This window comes from Leptosomus discolor, chromosome 2 (genome assembly GCF_034619465.1).
Source record: "Leptosomus discolor isolate bLepDis1 chromosome 2, bLepDis1.hap2, whole genome shotgun sequence".
Classification (NCBI taxonomy): Eukaryota; Metazoa; Chordata; class Aves; order Leptosomiformes; family Leptosomidae; genus Leptosomus; species Leptosomus discolor.
The window spans coordinates 66,692,116-66,710,886 of record NC_141392.1 but is presented as its reverse complement, the minus strand read 5'-3'; the positions used below and the strand labels follow the sequence as shown (position 1 = coordinate 66,710,886).

Below are 18,771 nucleotides of genomic sequence, written 5' to 3'. Positions count from 1 at the left end.
GGGGGAAGGGGAGGGAGAAAGGAAAGACAGCCTGAACGGGCCTGACCTGGGTGCACAGAGCACAGACATTTCTAGACAGCAAAGGGAACAAGGTGTGAGGCAAACCAGAGCATAAGCTGCAGGGCGCCCTGCCAAGTCCTTCACTCCCAGACCCTGATCTGCACTGCCCGATCACTCTGTCCTGTCCCCAACCCTCATGTCACCTCACCACGCCAGGTAAGACCCCTCTGCCTTTCCAGCTCTGAAGCGCTCCCTAACGCACCCTAAAAATTAGGGAACCAGCACATACCAACAATGCTAGAGATGCGATGGAAGGGACTGAACATCTCTGAGCCTGATGTGAGGGACAAACACATCCTTTGAGTACAGGAAGGGTGACACAGTTGAGCCCCTTCCTACCAGAGGTATTAAATGCTTTCTTAATATTTTCTGCATTGAAAATGCACACTTGCAATCTTAAAATTTTCTTTGGATACAAGAAATACTTGATTGTATAAGTAGCCAATTCTATCTCAGAGGATAAAGAATAATTCCCTCGCCAAAATAAGGCACCTGGACAAAGCCTTACATTTACAAAGACTGTACAAGTGCTGACAGATTGACATAGAATCATACACTTGTCAGCATCAAAAGGGTTTAAAACCTACAATGTAAGTCAACAGCGCCATGGCAAGGGAAGTAGAAACTCTGTAACAAATTTACAACACATTTTAACATAAAGATGAAAAGCAGACTTACAAAGAAAGATAAATGCCTGTATACCTAAATTACACTATTGTCTCAATTCGCAATTCTCTAAATGCAAAACCGGTGTGTATACTTTACAGCTTCTGCCACTCTTGTGGAGTGTTTTCACCAGAGGTGCTCAGATTTCCTTCCTCTTTTAGCCAGGAAGGTGCAATGAGGAATTCAGGGGTATTTTCTTTGACTGTGCCCTCTAGGCAACTGACCTCATTTTCCGTTTTTTGCTATTTCATGACACCTCACTTGGAAGTAAATCGGTTAGAATGATTTGTACAATGCCCTCTCAGAAGAAATATGACTTTTTATTACCAACTATATAAGCTATTGTTTTAAACAATGACATAATATACTGAAGCTGCCTCTTCCCCAAGAGTGCCAAAGCAATGCTCTTTGACTCCAATTCCTTCTCTGTTCACACAGTCTTCACACCAGCGCAACCTCAGAGTGCTCTAGGGGGGCACTCCCAAGGGCGACACCTCAAGACCACCCCACTGTTTACAGTAACTCGCAAAAGGCAGACACTGCCTTTTGAGCATCCTTCTTGGAGCAGCCCAAACACCCCAAAACAACCACGTGCCAGACCCTGGGATCTCCCCATCCTTGCAGGCAGACTCCTCCAAAGACAGCGCAAGCAGTAAGGCAGCTAGTCTGTTGCATACCCAGTCCGATTTGGGGGAAAGGGATAGGTATCTCTGTTTACTAGGACAGACTACATGGGAAAATTCCAGCTACCAGGACTGTCAGAGGACTGTGTGATAACATTGAGCAGAGCCAAGTAGATGCACAACTGAAGCAGGCCACCAGCCCAGCAAGAATCACCACTCTCTGTGGCCACAGCAGAGAATAATTCTTTATTCAGAAATAGTGATGGGTCTACAACCACAGAAAGGGCATGAGCATCACCTCAGCACTGCATTTCCAGACAATAGCTAGGCTTTCTTCCATACACATCCAAAGTAACACATCCATCCTTTGAGTAGTTAAGCCACTTCCCACAAAAAAACCCTAATGCCACTGCTTTTTGTATGGTTTACTCAACTTGACACAGCCCAAGAACTGGATTCCCAGAACTCTACAAAGGACTTGGCATGGCCTTTGTCATTAGTTTTTCCTTAATCCCATTTAATCCTAGAGGTCATTAGGAAAAAAACCTGCAAGGCATCCTTTAAGGGAACCAGAGTGTATAGAGTCACATCTGTCCATTAGTTATCCACAAGTGAGCCTGCCACAGCTGGATATGCCAGCCACCTTGCCTTTATTCCAAACTATCAGGCCAGAGAAACAGGAGCAGGCAGACTCTGCTTTATCTAGCAGAAGGAACATGCAAGGCGTCTTGCTTCTATGTCCTTAACTTTAACAATTTCCTCAGAATGATAAAGAGCTCACTTGGATAATAAGCAGACAAACTCCCACTTGCCTAGCAGCAGCAACTTGGTGACAACCATGCAAAGCAGGTGCTTCTGGGAAAGCAAAACCTGTGGCACGAGGGAACCTTGGTAATGTAAAAAGACAAAGTAATATCCTCTTCTGGCTGTAAGGGTCACAAGCCTCCTCCTTAGGAAACCAAATGCACATGGATGCCCTTTTAGTAGCCTGGCACAGCTGATTGTTCCACAACCCCTCACTGCAGCAGTACTCTTCCACCCTTCTCAGATGGCAATGAGTTGGAAGCAGATTGGATGGCACATGGACTTGCAGAGCTTGAAGGCCATTAAGGAGATGGATGGTGCACTTCCTGAGGTAAAATTGCCAAGCCACTGTTTGACAGACCATCCTGGTGGACAACTATCAGTGAGGGACACAAGATGCTCTGGGGTCAGGACGAAGGCCTGGGAAACACATCCTCTGCACCTCCAAAGCTACTGAGGCCAGCCCCAAGGCACTTTATATATCAATATGTAAGATAATGCTCTTGCTCTTGTTCTGGAAGATGACATGCCCCTTTGGGAGTTACCGTAAGTCATTTACTTGTTTAAAGTACTAACAATGGTTTCTCATGACAGCAGCAGCTTGAAATGGGACAAAGGATCATGTTCGACTAGCTCAGAATGAGCCACAGAACCAAAGTAACATAGCTAACAATAAAAATCAAAGCTTTAAAATACTACAGTTCCCTCGTTGGTTACTATAAGCCGCAAAAGTGTTGCTCCTACTTGCAAAAGCATCTTATGCTATTAGGGTATCTTTCCCCGAACAGTTTTATTTTTCCACCTTAAATCAAAAAATATTATTTCATACTTATATTTTGACTAAGATAAATTTCATCAGTCTTCAGAAAAATCTTACTATAATTTAAACTACAGGTTAGTAAAAGTTCCTAAAACCAGACAGAAAAGCATTCAGTAATGATATAAAGAAGGTATTGGCATAAATATGTCTTTCAGTTAAAAAACAGAGAATATATCTAAAAAATAAAACAAAGGATAAGTACAAAACATGTTCAGCAATTCTACAGTCCTACAAAAGTAAGATAATTTCAACTTTAAATAGAAATGAAGCATTAGTTTCTCATGCCAACAAGTGAGGTGGTGTAATGGAATATAATGAAGGTGACAAGTGAATAGCCTTTATTATTATTGGAACAAAGGTGTGTAAAATGAGAAATTATCCAGTTACTTTTCATTTCTAGATTTCCAACTTCCCAAATATTCCTACGAACAGGGTTGTTGGTTTGGGTTTTTTTCTTTTTTGCAAGGATCACATAGCATCATGGCACATCTGATGGACACCAGAAAACTCTCCATTTTAATAGCTTTTAAGCAGTCCTACACTGTTTTGAGTAAGAGTCCCCCATTATTTCAGAGATATTCATTAACAGATGATATTGTCTACTGTAATAAAAAACTTTTACCTCCCAATCCTCATCTGCAAGTTGAATAAAACTAAAATGAAAATAAATTAAATGAAAATAAAACAAATCTTAAGAAAGAGGTTCATGTGCATACCTACAAAATGACCTGTGTCCTCAGATGGGATAAAACAATCACTCCACAGAAAGCAGAAATCAAATCCACAGATCATCTATTCATATATAAACATACATACTTATATAATGTATTGTTATAGAATGGAAGGAAAGAAATCCAGACAGAGAGAGAACTCTTAAACAAAATCTGAACTGTAGCAAGAAATTTATAGTAGCCCAATAAAAAGGGTTTTATACCTTAAGTTGCTGCCTAGAGCAACACCAATAGCCAAAAACTTAAGAGTGCTCCTAGCCAGCAAACTGAATTACAGCTATAGCTGTATATAAAATGATACAAGTCAGTATACATTGGAGGGAGGGGGAAGAAAAAAGGTATACACCAATACACCCACATCAAAAACGTTTGCATGTACAGGCACTAAGATTATCTACAGCCTTAACTATAAGGAAGGTTGCAAATAAAATGAAAAGAAAAAGAAACCAAAACAGCATATGCAGAGGTGACCTTTATTCTTCTGTTTAATAAAACTGTAAGTCCTACTATTGATTTCTGCACGATAACCTATTTGAGAAATATCACTTATCCAATTGAAGCTCTCTTGGATCAAAGTTGAATTACATTTTTTATATGAAATTACCTATGTGAGAAGACTTGGAGGGTGAGGAAGAAATAGAGGTTCAAAAATATGCAGGAGACTAACACAACAGAACGTGGTACACAAGGCACCAACCTTGTCCAGAATCAGAGGTTGTGCACCTGTGTCAACACCATACCACACACAGGGGAAAAAAAGAAACAAACCCAAAAGATCAAGCCGGGTTGAAGGAAAGGTTTCTCAGCCTAGGCTCAAACCCACATGAATAGCTACACAGCTATCCAACGGGCTCATGCTGGTGCTGGGCTAACATCTGAGCACGCTGCAGTGGAGATGTGCCCCATGAAAGCTACCACTCGACATAGCCCGGTAAGCTGTTTCCCAGGAGGAATCCTGGCATTCATAGTGGAGGGAACACTTCGTTGCTAAAAGAGAGCCAAGAGCCAGGCTCCAGGCTCCTACAAAATTTTACATACAAGCTTAGACTATAATATAATTTGAAAGGCTTGAAAAGACTGTCACACAAGGTTGCTTATGCTGGGGGCTTTGTCATCCTGTCCCATCCCATCCCATCCCATCCCCTGTCCTGCTTTTCACTGGCATGGCCCTGTGCAGACGTATTGACCGACGGTCTGACTCCAGATGCATTTTTCACCCCAGCTAACTGCTAACTCTCACCTGCTAACTAACTGCATCTCACTTAGCAACTTCTTCAAAAGCACACAACAAAACCTGAATTTACACCTAATCTGAATGTTAGAGATTAAATATATACATATATCTAAAATTAAGAGAAATTATAACAACCTATACTGAGGTTTGTGTTTAGTGAAAACTATATGAAATAAATCAGCAAATGGACAGTGAGCAAAACCACGTAAGCAATGTCTCCCATGTATTCCCCTAATACAGGATGACAAAATTTTCTTAAACACTCACTTAAAAAGCTCAAGCAAGGCCCAAAACCCAAAACATTGTGACACATCACACAGATTTTAATACCATACATCTTCATAAGCTGTTTTCCAATTTGAAGTACAAAGTGCCAAATACCAGATTTCACAGCATGAAGCTCATAAAGTTTCCCATAAACTTTCATAAGCAACTCCTGCTTACTAGGAGAAAAAAAGATCATGTTTTAGTTTGTTCTTGTATGTACCATCCACAGTAAGAAGTTCAAACAAATACAGTCTTTTTCTTAGCTTTCACCTCAAAGGAGAGCAAGTATCACAGTGTAAATATCCTTCTTTGAAAGGAGAATGCAGGTAGAATTCAAGTCACTGGACAGATGCTTGGACATTTTCATTAGTACATAATATTTTCAATGACTTCTGTTTGTATAATGTCTGACATATTTAATGTCTTAATCTTTTTTACCCTTAAACCAGAAAATATTACTGTGATGAAAAGTTAGGTTGTATTTCCTATAGGAAACCATATGAGCTCTTCTGATTACACTTCTCATTCCTGATACTGCTCTGACGTACTACCTTGGGCACTATGAAACCAAAGCGATCTCTCTGGTGCAAAGTTCAGAGCAAAGAAAAGTGTGTTTAAACAAGGCATAAATCAGCAAGCTTTCAAGAGCTTTTCAACTGACAACCAACCATAATTTAGAAAGCACGCTTTAATTTACTTCATTAATGTGTGGGAATCCAAGCTGGGCTTTCGTTTCTTTTGGTGAGGCAGGCTGCGCAACGCCACATGCAGACAAGGGGAAGGCAGGTTATCCGCAGCTCCGTAAGAGGAGTGCATGTGTTCCCCGCAGTGCAACGCACCTGGATCCCAAGGATCTCTTCTCACATCACAGCCTGCCTTTTGCAGATGGACACGCACACAACTGAATCACTGAACGGTGTCAGCCAGGACTAAATGAGCCGGAGATGAAGCTTACACTAGCTTTAGAGTGGCTGCTAAAGGACAAGCTGTACCTGAACTAACTAAAAACCTGTCAGTACAAAGTTAAGCCATCAAATATCTTTTTAACAAATCTGAACCAAGAGAATTAAATTATATCAGCTGAGCCTCTCACAGCACGTGGTCATAGCCAGTACTAGGACTCATAAAAATGAGTTATCTTGTCAAATTGCAGCCCCATAATGATCAGATTAAGGTGGCACAGATGTAGGCTGCTGCCAGAGGGTTCTGTGAAATCTCTCTTTCCTGGGGTTTTCCATCACTTCCCTTGTGCCTGCACCGACACTGATACAGTCACTTGCCAAGCTAGGTTAAGAAATGAGTCTGTCTGGAAGCAACACTAGCAGAAAATACTGCTTTCAGTTGGATTTTTTTTTTTTTTTAAGCCAACTCAAAGTACTTCAGTCAGCTCAGAAATGCCAACGCCAGGGCAAGAAAAACATTCGGAAGGTGTAGGTGAGAGGTGGAAGGAAACTTTACTTTCAGTGATGTTCCCCGCTCTTTTCAGCCTCTGCATATCTCAGCCTAGCATGGCCATGATCTGCACTCACTGTCACTGCATATCAAAACTTCTGCTCGTTCAGGACAAGCCTCAGGAGACACTCTGATATGAAAAGAAAAAGTTTCATGAGCTAGTGTAGCATCTCTCTCCTGAGAAAATACTTTCAACAGAACAAGAAGATATTCCTCAAGTCCACCTGAAATACAGGCTTCTCAGGAGAAGATGACACAGTCAAGCCACCACAATGAGTTGAGTAGGCCACAAAAGTCCACCCTCTGAATGCATTATAATGATAGGGATGACTATTCCCACAATGATAACACCATTACTAGTGTTTCCTTACCTAGTTACGGCAAAGGGAATCAGGCTGTGAGGCTTCAGCGGCTACACCACAGAGTTGTTAGATCTATCATCCTCTTAGCAATGGCTGAGAGAGAAAGCACCTTCCACTGGCCTGTGGCAACTACAGCTCTGGTCTGCCACTGCAACTGGCCAGTGAGTCATAGCTGTATGACAGCTCTTATCAGGGCTTCCTTGCTGTTCAGTAGCTGAAGTTTCTGGCTACTGGTGCAAGCCTCTTGCTTTGTATCTGGGATCATGGACTCGTAACTACAGCTATAACCACAATTATTATATGACTCCTTGGGCCACAACAAGCCTACAAGGACTTTCTGGTTTATTTGTTCAGCTAAAATCTAACCTCGCACTCTCTTAAAGCAGTGGCAAAGCTCCATGTTACCCCTGGATATAGCATACTCCTGGACCTTGCTGTTCTATTTCTGAGAATTTCTGACAGAGACAACATTTAATCAGTGGCCTTGAGTCCCACCAACTATTGTTCTGACAATTACACAGAAATCATCTAAAAACAATCAACTGATCAAAAATAATAAAAACTGAACAATGTACTTCACTAAGCGCATATCACTAAACATTGACCAAACAATTCTCACACATCCTCTTAAGTCTTTTCCTGGTCTTCAAATAGGGAAGCGAAGTCAAAACATCTGAATTCCCTAAGCCAGAGTGAAAGCTGTCTGTGTGGTTTAGGGACTGCTGGACAGGAAGAGGTAGTCTGAGGAGTAGTAAACTGAAGATTTGTACTGATGCTAAGTCCAGCAAAACATGCCAACTGTTGTGCTGCAGTCCGGCACTGAGTATGCATGATAAGGTATTCATTCATCTGTTGAAGACAACATCATTCTTAGTTTTTTGCTTTCTCATGTGTGGTGTACCTTCAACCACATTTCTAAGCATGCTAAAAGCATTCACATTTGCTCCTCCTCAAATACTTCATCCCAAACCATTTTAAGTCCTCCTACAATACTGGGGGCTCTGTCCCATTTATCGTCACCTTTTGGCCTAAGAAGCCTCCCTAGGAAAGAAGGATGTTGTAGAAAGGTGACAGATAAAACCTCTGAAATTCTCATGAAAGCATTTCTAGGCTAACAGCACTGGGATGATGGAGTAGGAAGGGCACGGAACAGCGTCACAGAACAAGGGGGAATACTGAGCAGCTTATCCTCACAGGAAGGTGTGACCAGGTAAATAACTGTTTCTGTGCACACTTTCATTCTGCTGTAACACAAGAGAGCTGGCACAAAACAAGAACCAAAGAATAAGTTTGTAGCTTCAGCTTTTTTGGGAGTACAGGGGGGTAAATTGCTTAGGTGCTCATCCCATATACTGCTCAGGGTATCACCAAAAATATACCCCAGAAAATGATGGCTAAAATTGCACTTACGAAATAAATCAAGTCTATTTATTTTTTTACACATCCAAATACTAAAAAACAAACAAACAAACAAACAAAACCAACCTTTTTTTACCCCCCTGTTTATTTGGCTATAAATGTTTAAATTCCCTGACTGAAAATGATTATTTAGAGATCAAGACTCCAAAGCAGAGGCAGGTTCACTGCAAAACCAGCAGCCCTCACAAAGCAGACCATCGGCACATTGGAATTACTCAAAACTTACTTTCTTCCCCTGGCCAAGCAGATTTACTGAGGAGTCTGGAGTGACAGTCACTGACCCATGAGTAACAGGAATCTGCAACACCATTCACAGCAGGAACCTCGCTGTATCACTTACTGTAATTACGGTCTCTGTTCAGCCGTAGTATTCTGATTCACAGAATAAAAAAAAGAAGATGCGCACTCACTAACTCTAGTAAAAAAGCACTGACAACGGAGAAGGGTGCTGGCATTGCAAACGTTACCAAAACAAATATAAGTAGCCTTTTAAAACCTCACAGCTTTCAGCTCCGGCCTCACTAGTAACAATTAGGAAACAAGAGTCAAATATTGGCAGTAACAATAGATCATAACACTTTTTAGTTGAGTGCCAGTATCAGCAGACCGAAAATGCCATGTCTTATTCAAAAACAAGTTTGACAATTCTGCTTTTCAAAGAAAAAGAACTTAGAGAAACAATTAAAAAATATTCATTTGATACCACACTTAGAGCGAACATTGAAGGCCAGATTTACACAGGTCCTCTGGCCCTTTGATCATCGGCAGTTCAGTTACATTTCAGTTTTGCATAAAGTCTACAAGCTTGTAACAGCACATCTAGTAATACATTGTATTATGCTCTGTATCATCTAGATTTGTACGCACTTAAGCAAAAAAGGGAAAGCCTGTAATTAAAATGTTCAAAAGGCCTCTATGCTTCACATTCCTTATAGCTAGAAAAGCATGACGTCTCATTCTCTGTATGCCATTAAAATAAAAAACAAAGCCTACATAGAGAAGGCCCTGATTTTCCTCTTTTCTGCTATGTAGCTCCACTGATTCAGCACAGTTATTCTCATTTTATATCTATTTAAGGGCCTGACCCAGAGTAGAACCGAATAGACTTTTCACTGATAGTTAAGGGCATTAAATTAAATCTACATCCACGATGCAGAATAATGTAGGTCACCCAGCAAACTGGGCTTGTTGAAATAATGTTGTTTTACTGACAGATGCTACCTGGATGTCTAAGCGCTAGAAACAGCAACCATGCCTACGCAATGAAGGCTGCCCTGAAAAAGAAGAGCTTGAGCAGACCTAGGGCTCAGAAAGGACATGCAAATCGAAGTGTCCGCCACAATGCTCAGAAAAACAAAACGGCATGACTGCAGTATATACAACTGGCTGAGGTGGTAATTAGCAGTAAGGAAGTGATTTTACCTACGTAAGTGACACTCATGAGACTGACACTGAAGTACTGCATGTAATCCAGGCTTGAGGGTGAACGATGAGCAAAGTAGCAGGGCAAGTGTAAAGAAGGAGGCTGAAAATGCTGAAGGAAAGTGTCATAAAAAAGGTTTTCAGACTGAAGAAACAAAGAGAATTATTTGCTCTGTCTACCAAGATAAAATTGAGCAGCAACTTGACAATAGGTAACAGGCACTAGGAAGGCTTTTTAATTGATTGAAAGATATAGCAAGAACCAAAGGCAGGAGCAAGATAAATTCAAAGAAGAAGTAAGGTGCAAACTGAGGAAGGGAGAACCCGATGCAGCAGGAATCTGGAATCAAGGAAGCAGGAAACTTTGGGATACCATGTCTTGCTGTCAACAGATCAAGTTACCGGGATTAACAGGCCAGTAACTAAACAACACATTAAGGGTCTGCAGTATACTACATATTTATACATGCACAAAGTACAAAAGACACAAAAGCAATTCTAAATAAAGCAACTTAATGCATTGTTGCCTGTCAGCTCTATGTGAAGGTGTTGGTAGGCATCGGACAACAAACACTGTTCAAATCAGCAGGAAAGATTTTTCTAATGCATTTAGATAAAGATTGTGCTCATGTAAAGCCTGTAAACTCAGCAGATAAAAAGACTGCTATGATTTTGTAAAATCAGTGGTAGCGTGACAGAGCTTTGCTTTGCAGAAGCAAAGCAACACACGGAAGGTGCTGTGCTGAGCCATCCATACTGGCATCATGAAAGCCAGGTTATAGGGGTTAGGAACAACAAAAGCTGAGATGATATAGAGAACCTGTAAACTAGCAGATTGCAAAAGGCTCCACCAACTTCAGCCAGCTGTGAGCAATCAGCTTGTGAGTTTGCTGCTTGTACACTGAGCACTACATGTATCCCCCACAGTGCTTCGGTCCTTCATACTGGATTTCACCGGGTTTCAATTCCAAGAGTGAGTCACTGGTAGGAAAAGAGGGGGAAAGGAATGAGAGCTTTTCTCTCTGAAAGAATGGAGATGGAAACTGCCCTTCAAAAAAGCCATGAACTCATGCTTACTACTAGATTTCTTCTTGGCTTAAGATGCAAACTATTAAGTCTTCAGATTAAACTGAGCAAATATTTGAACAATGAATGAGGCAGATTATTCTGGTAAGGAAAGCATAAACTTCTCTTGTATATGTGATTTGTAACATCTATTATGGTCAACGTTTGAAAAAAACATGTATTGTGAGCAATTCATAGCAGAAGTCATCATTTTTCCAAGCTCAAAGGACACGTGTCATCTGGTTTCTTTCTCAGGGAGATTAAACATTGAGTGAGTGATTTAGACCACAGCTGTCTGTAGGAAACACTGAGTATTTTATGCTCCTCACCACCTACTCCCACACTGAACATAGATGCTACTATTACTAAGTTAGTAAAGCCTGTATTTACAAAGACATATAAAAATAACTATTTTGTTTTATGCAGACTTGTACAGTAACCCACAAAAGAAGGGCACTTCTCTACAACAAAACCCAACTGAGACCCCCTGGTTTCACTGCCACACAGACCCAAGCTTCAGCTGGCATCTCCCAAAGTCACGCAGATTCAGTAATGAAGCAGGACGGTGAACGTCGGGGACCGGAGGCCCTGGCTAGCAGGCATCACTTGAAAAAGGAGACCTGAGGCAGGTCTGGGGTTTAGTTCCATCTCAGGGAAACGCAAGTCATCGTTCTAATTATGCAAGTGAGTACCAGCAAACTAAATGCAAGATTTAAAGAGGGCAAATAAGGGAGGGTGCATATAACTGCATGGCCTCTGAGGAAGAAGAGCCATGTCCTAGGCTCCTTGAAATGCTGGAGGCCTTCTTAACAAGTCATTAGCAATATAAAGATTGACAGCCTCTTCAGGAACATATGATGTCAAACAGGCACTGGCTTGCAAGGCTTCAAAACTCAAACCGGTCTTCCAGTGTGAGTTAAGAAAGTGCACATGAAGCGGCAGCAAAAGCGCGTGTGCTGGCTGCTGGTGAGCAAGCACAGTGACTCGCTGGAAACAGACGCAGGGAGGCCGTGACTCACACGACAGCTTGGTGCAGCACAGGAGACAATGCAGAACGGCAGCCTCACAGATAGGACAAAGGTATGGAGAGAAAAGCAAAGTCAACCTCTGCTGGCCACCACATTTAAAATCATTTAACCAGTTTGCATTTTAGGCTTGGCTCTTGAAAATGGTCTGTAGCAGAAGTTTATTTGCCTCATGCACTGGTATGCCTGCAGTTAGTTCTGCCAGCATTCACTTGTAGTTTTGCTATATCCCATTCCCCATCCACTGAATATTCCAGGCTTGGTCTTAGCCTTATAATCACATTTAAAAAAATATTTTTACATACATATATATACAGACATACCTATACATACATAGATACATATATATATATATGCATACAGGCACACATTCACTCCCTCTACAGGACAGAAATAGTCCTGTAGAGGACACTCCAGGTGGCATTTGATTGCCTGAGGCTAAGCCCACGCAGCCATATGCAAAGGCTGTGTTATATGAAACACCTACACACGGCTGGCAAATATGACACAGGGCCTGCAGTCCTTCCTACCACAGTAGATGGGGTAAAATTCCACAGCAAGGAACCTAAATGGCACTGGAAGTCTATGCTTAAGGGTGTAGATTTCACGTGCATGAGGATGACATGCCTACAAGCAGCCACTGAAACAGGGTCTTGGGCTGAAACCTATCTGATTCACCCTTACTCTCCGCAGTCCATATAACAACAAATGGTTTCACAGGAAAATCAAGAAGAAATTATTAAAAGCTTGTGCATGGACATCATAACGAAAAAGGAGATGACACGAAAATGCAAGTAGAATGACAGCCAATAAAGCATTAGTGGATCTAATGGGTTAAAACTCTGAAGTGAGAAAACTAAAGCAATATGGAAAAGAGAGCTATTAAAATTGAATTTGATAGTGGGTAATCTGCCTTTGAGATTTCTGTAAGGAAGTTCTTAGATAAATACTCAGGTATACCACAGAAGTCACCCACAATCAATATCTACACTACATGAAGATATTCCTTTAACTGCTATTTTAAAGTAAACTGTAAAATAAACCGCTCTATGGCAATGACAACAGCTCTGGTGCTATCTTGTGCATCATCACTGTCAAGGCAATGTTCCTAAATTGTCAAACTTGGAAATAATCACACCAAGGCTGTTCTAGATTTTAGCCTAGTAAACCAATGGTAAGGTAAGCCTTTCCTAAAGGAAACATTTCACAGGCTCGTTGGGCTTTTAAAAGGCCAAAACCCCCCAGAAAAGTAGCTCAACAATCTATTAGGTCAGTAAAATTCTTATGTCTTATGAAGCAAGACTTCTCGTATGCCTGAAGGAAAAAAAATAAATGGTTAGGAAGTACAGCCCTTTCTAGGATACCACTTCCTTTGGAGCACAGCCAACGTACCGCTTTTTCCAGGATGTACCCGTACTGCTCTGCCCCAGCCCTCCAAAGACAAAGCCATCTCTAACATGCAGTATTTTGAATGCCTATGAAAAAAAATAATTCAACATACTTTCTCTATTAATCTTTCCAAAAAAGGCTGCTTCATTACAGCTGGCACTGTATTACATTGGCTTCTTAATATTCTGATCCTTGTTAAAAGTTAGCAGAGAGATGCTAACCTATATACTTAGTTATTCTTACTTTGTTAAGATATAACTTAAGTTATTCTTGCTTTGTTATTCTTAAAAAAGGCAAAATAAGTTTCAATTTCACACCAGTAATAAAATGCAGAATGAATCTGGATGGCAGAACTGGTACATTTACACGCAGCAGTGCATAATGGAAGAACTTATTTCCAGAAAATATTTCAGAATTATACAGGTTTGGGCATTTTCTCTATTACTATTATTCAACTCTGCGTATCTTGGGAATGTTGATGAAGGAGGAAAGTAGTTAGAAAAATGGAAAAATGGAAAAAAAATCCCACTGAAATGTTACAATTTTTCAGAAAAGTTTTGTTTATTTGTTTTTAAAAACACCAAAAAATAAGAAGTGGTCATTCCCCTCCCCCGCCCTGCCCCCATGAAAATAATATTCCCAACCTCTCTCACTTCAGAAGCGGGGGTCTGGGGATCCAGGGCAGGAGGGAGCAGATGAATCAGGATCATGGAGTTGAAATCCTGGTTAATGAAAACAGGAGACAGGACGGAGGACAAAATCTAGAGTGGCACAGCAGAAAGGCAGAGAGGTGCCCTTTAGGATCTCAGTTTAATGAGCTAAACTGCAAACACGCACGGCCTGGGAAGCCGTAACACTGTCAGAGGTGCAACTCGGGCAAACTAACTGTGGGAATCCCCTGCTCTGAACTGCTTTAACATACACATTCATTTGCTATAATTAAGGAAATGAGACTCCTTTTCACATTTATTCCCGCCCCCGCCCCTGCCCCACACTCCCTTAATCCCACACCAGAACAATTTGTGAAGGATCACCATTGCTTGCATGGCAATGTCTCAGTTTACCCAGGAGGCTGTCCCCAGAAACAGCTGCAGAGGAGTGGGAACCTGATGAGATCGCCGCTCCTAACGGTGCGGCGTTAGCACGGGAGGCAAGTTTCTAGGACACGGAGGAGCCCCCAGGACTGTGCTCACATGGCCGAGGGCCTCCGGGGGCAAACAGTAGCTGCGGCTTAGAGCCGTGTATCCAGGCAGCCCCGCGTTAAAGAGCAGAATCGATCTTAACAGTCTACCACTGATCCTTATTCAGAAGTTATCCCAAGGAGCAGGGAAAGCGCTTTTTACTTTGTCCCTCCTGCACGGCAAGTTTGAGGGGTATGAGAAGTAAAAACACCACCAACAATAATGGAGAAGTCAGTGGATTTTGTGATTTTCTTGTAGAAAGGCACATATTTTGCATTTGGTAGTAAACAACTACATCTGCAGTGCCCTTTTATGTGTAGCTAAGATGACATCAGGACTTAAAGCAGGGTTGATAAATAACATTACTCACGGAGAAGGAAGTGCCTCAATAAAAACAGAGGTATGGCTTTGTGGTTCAAACACGGGGTAGGCTGTATTTCTCAGTTCAGTTCTTGCATTCACCATGGACTCTTGATATGACATATCATGGTGCATCAGTTATCTTTTGTCCAGGGTGACACACTGTACTTCCTTTTATCTTCTTTTAACCAGACTATGATCTCTTTGATCAGACACGCTTTTCCTATGCACACATGGAAACAGCGTGCCAGTTTCAATACCTTCCCAGTTTCAGCTGGCTTCTCAGCATTAACAGAAGTTCCATCTTTATTAATGGGACCTTTGTTGACAGTTTCAGCAAGGAAGAGACAAGACTGAATGGGCCATAAAGACAAAACTCTCCTTTCCACACAGCAGTCTCTCTGGTCATTGCTATGGAAAAGCCGGCAGTGCTGCTGCCTGTATTAAACACACGCTGTGAGGCACTAGGAGGTCCCCAGCCTTCATGTAAGGGAGGCTGACTTCTTTGTCCATTGTCAGTTTCACCTCTTAAGCAGAATCACAAATGCTTTTAAAAGTTCCTATTGTTGTCACCTGCACCTTTCCTCTGTTTATCGCGTTAAAAACAATATAACAATAATGCAAAGAACAAAGCAGTAAAGTGCAAAGAGGTTAAATGAAAACCTACGCACTGCATCTCACGAACAGCCTGATCCTGAAGACTCGGGGGTTCCGCTCCCCCTGAAGCCACGGGGCAGCACCCACCCCTGCACCCTCCAAACCCTCCACACCCCCAGTCTCAGAACGCACCGACCAGGAACGGTTTGGGTTTAACACCGACAACGCACTGGGGCTGCCATGGGGCTGTTTTCACCTACGAACACCTTGACAACAGCCGGCGTCTGCTGTCTGCCCTCGGCTCTCAACAGCCCGGCAAAACGCCTGGGGTTTCCACGACGTGCGGAGGTTGAGAAACGGGTGAAAACCAAACAAACCAACAAACCAACCAACCACAAAAAACACAGGAAAAACCGTTTAGGAGGATGCGGGACAAAGTCCAGAACTTGGGAAACCCCACAGCACCCGGGGGGCGGAGAGAACACCGTCTCCCCGCGCAGCAGCTTGCCGCTGAGCCGGCTCCGCTCCTCCGCCGCCGCGGCACGGCCCCCGCCCCGCGGCTCCCGAGCGCACCTGCCGCCCGTACCGCGCCGGGCCGGGCCGGGCTCCCCGCGCCGCCACTCACCCGCCGGAGGCGTCGCCGCCGCCGCTGGGGTGGTAGGCGGTGAGGACCACGCCGCGGGAGCCGGACCGCCAGCTCATGGCGTGCGCCGCCGCATCCCTTCTGGGGACGCCGAGGCGGAGCGGGGCGGCCCGGCCCCGGCCCGGCGCGGCCCAGCCTCCCACCGGCGGCGCAGCGGGGCAGGGCCGGGTGACGGCAGCGCTTCCTGCGGCCCGGAGGGGCCGCCGCCGCCGCCCTCGGCCGGGCCGTGCCCCTCCTCCCGGCTCGGGCACCCGGGCGCCCCGCGGCGAGGGCGGCGGGGACCGACGGCAGCGGCCCCTCAGCAGCGCGGCGGGGCCGAGCGGCTTCCGGCGGCGGGTGCCCGCGGCTGCGCCTGGCCCCTGCCCCACACCGGGCACCGGCGCCTCGACCCGGGACGGGCCCCGGCGGCCGCCCCGCCCGCCCGCGTCAGCGTTCTGCGTGCTTCCATACACCACGTAGTGCTAGAAACCGGCGTTGGTCGCCCGGTTGGGGGGGTGGGGGGGTGGGGGTGTTGAGGTATTGCAAAGAAATCGGTCAATTAAAGCAGAGTCGCTGCAGTTTCAGACCCGAGTAAGTTGGCTGGGCGGTAGGGGCTGCCGGCCGCCGGCGAGCTGCTGCTCCCTTACAGGGGGCTTTGCGAGGCTGCGGTGTTGCAAATGCAGCACCGTGATAAGAAAAGTAAGGAGTGTGTTCAGTGTTTGCTTTTTACGTGGTCCATTTCACTGAACCACAACATTATTCCGTGCTTGGTTTAACTTTTCATACACATAAATGGTTAGGTTTTTTTCATTACATGCTATCGTTATAAAAATCACAGCAGGTGACAGCGTCAGGCAAGGACACAGGGTGACTGAGCTGCCTCAGAGCTGCTGTGCCTTGAACTAGCTGCCATTAGCTCCAAGGTGACACACTACCAACCAGCGACAGCCGGCGCCGGGCAGCCTTGGGGTCGGCCTTTTCGGCAGGGACAGCCTCCTCCGCGCCTCGGTGCAAACTTTGATGAGATGGGACTCACTGCCTTGGCATTAGTTTTGAATTCATAGGCAGGATCTGTAACACAACGCTTAAACCCGTGTTGTTTTTTCCAGTTATAACAATGATATATAAGCATCTATAACACAACCCGTAAATGTATATACACTAGTTATGTTTGTCATTTGTGTCTGCATTCACAGAAGCATATGATTTGTCTGAATTATAATTGCTTTGTGCCATAAGTGAATGGATCACCTTCAGTATGAGTGTAGCTTGCCTTATATTTCCTTTTTCCTTTTAAAACAAACCAAAAAAATCATGCAACTGCTTTGCTTGCAGTTAAACATCTGAAGTTCAGTACTGGGCTATGTGAGGTGGTCTGGAGCATGCAAGTATTGAGTTCTGAACCTTCACTCATTTAAATAATCGTACACCAAAACTGGAAAGCTGCGTGCAGTCACAGGTGGTCCAGGCAGTTTTCTGTGCAGCTGTTCTCCAGCACAGAGCTGCCAAGCAGGGGCAGCACAGAAATCTCGACCTATGGTTGCTGTGAAGTTGCTCCCAGCAGAGAAGCAAACAAAAGAACTTCCCGTCATGTTTGAGCAAGATCAGTTTGTCCTTCAGAGTCCTTCATGCTTACAGCTGGTGACTGCAGACTTCAGAAGTGATACCCAGACATAAATGAATTTTGTCATTGACTCAAGCAGATAATTTCATCCAGTAGGTTTCTTCTTTACGGGGTGGCCTTCTGCCGAGTGCCAAACAGGACGTTCGCAAATTCTTTAAAAAGGGTAATATCACTGTGAAATTTTGAGAAGAGTCCCAACATTACAAGCACAGGAAAACTTGGCTGACATTCAGTAAACCAACCATTACAGAGGTGCCTTTTCACTTCTTACACCACTGAAGGTCAACTGCTGCCTTAGTTTTAAGTTCGTATAAAGAATTGAGGGTAGGGGTGGGTTTTAATAAAGCCAGCCTGCTTCTTCCGTGGCTTCTGTAAGATGTTTAGGCCAATGGCATCCTGGCCTGTATCAGGAATAGTGTTGCCAGCAGGAGCAGGGAGGTGATCATTCCCCTGTATTCAGCTTTGGTGAGGCCACACCTCGAGTACTGTGTCCAGTTTTGGGCCCCTCTCTGCAAGAAGGACACTGAGGTGCTGAAGACGGTACAGAGGGGGGCTCCCAAGGTAGTAAAGGATTTGGAGCATGTCTTGTATGAGGAGCGGCTGAGGGATCTGGGGCTGTTTAGCCTGGAGAAGAGAAGGCTGAGGGGAGACCTTATCGCTCTCTGCAACTACCTGAAAGGAGGTTGTAGCGAGGCGGGGGTCGGTCTGTTCTCCCTAGTAACAAGTGATAGAACAGGGCGAAATGGCCTTAAGCTGCACCCGGGGAGGTTCAGGCTGGATATTAGGCAGAATTTCTTTACCGAAAGGGTTGTCAGGCATTGGAACAGCCTGCCCAGGGAGGTGGTGGAGTCACCATCCCTGGAGGTGTTGAAGAGACGGGTAGATGTTGTACTTAGGGACGTGGTTTAGTGGTGTTGGTAGAGCTAGGACAAAGGTTGGACTCGATGATCTTGAAGGTCTCTTCCAACTGAAACTGCTCTATGATTCTATGATTCTATGTTTTAGCTGTAGGCAGCTGGCCAAGGTGTTTTGGCTAAAATATTTTTTC

The 18,771-nt window shown here is 44.0% G+C and overlaps 1 protein-coding gene across 1 annotated transcript in view; it reads right to left on the bottom strand.

Moving 5' to 3' along the window:
* Window positions 1-16,179, bottom strand: part of ARHGAP18 (Rho GTPase activating protein 18) — a 66,943-nt gene extending 50,764 nt beyond the window's left edge. Inside the window, exon 1 of the mRNA XM_086461236.1 lies at window positions 16,103-16,179. Within this exon, the coding sequence (XP_086317362.1) occupies window positions 16,103-16,179 (77 nt within the window). The remainder of the gene's footprint in view (window positions 1-16,102) is intronic.
* Between the last annotated feature and the right edge of the window lie 2,592 nt (window positions 16,180-18,771).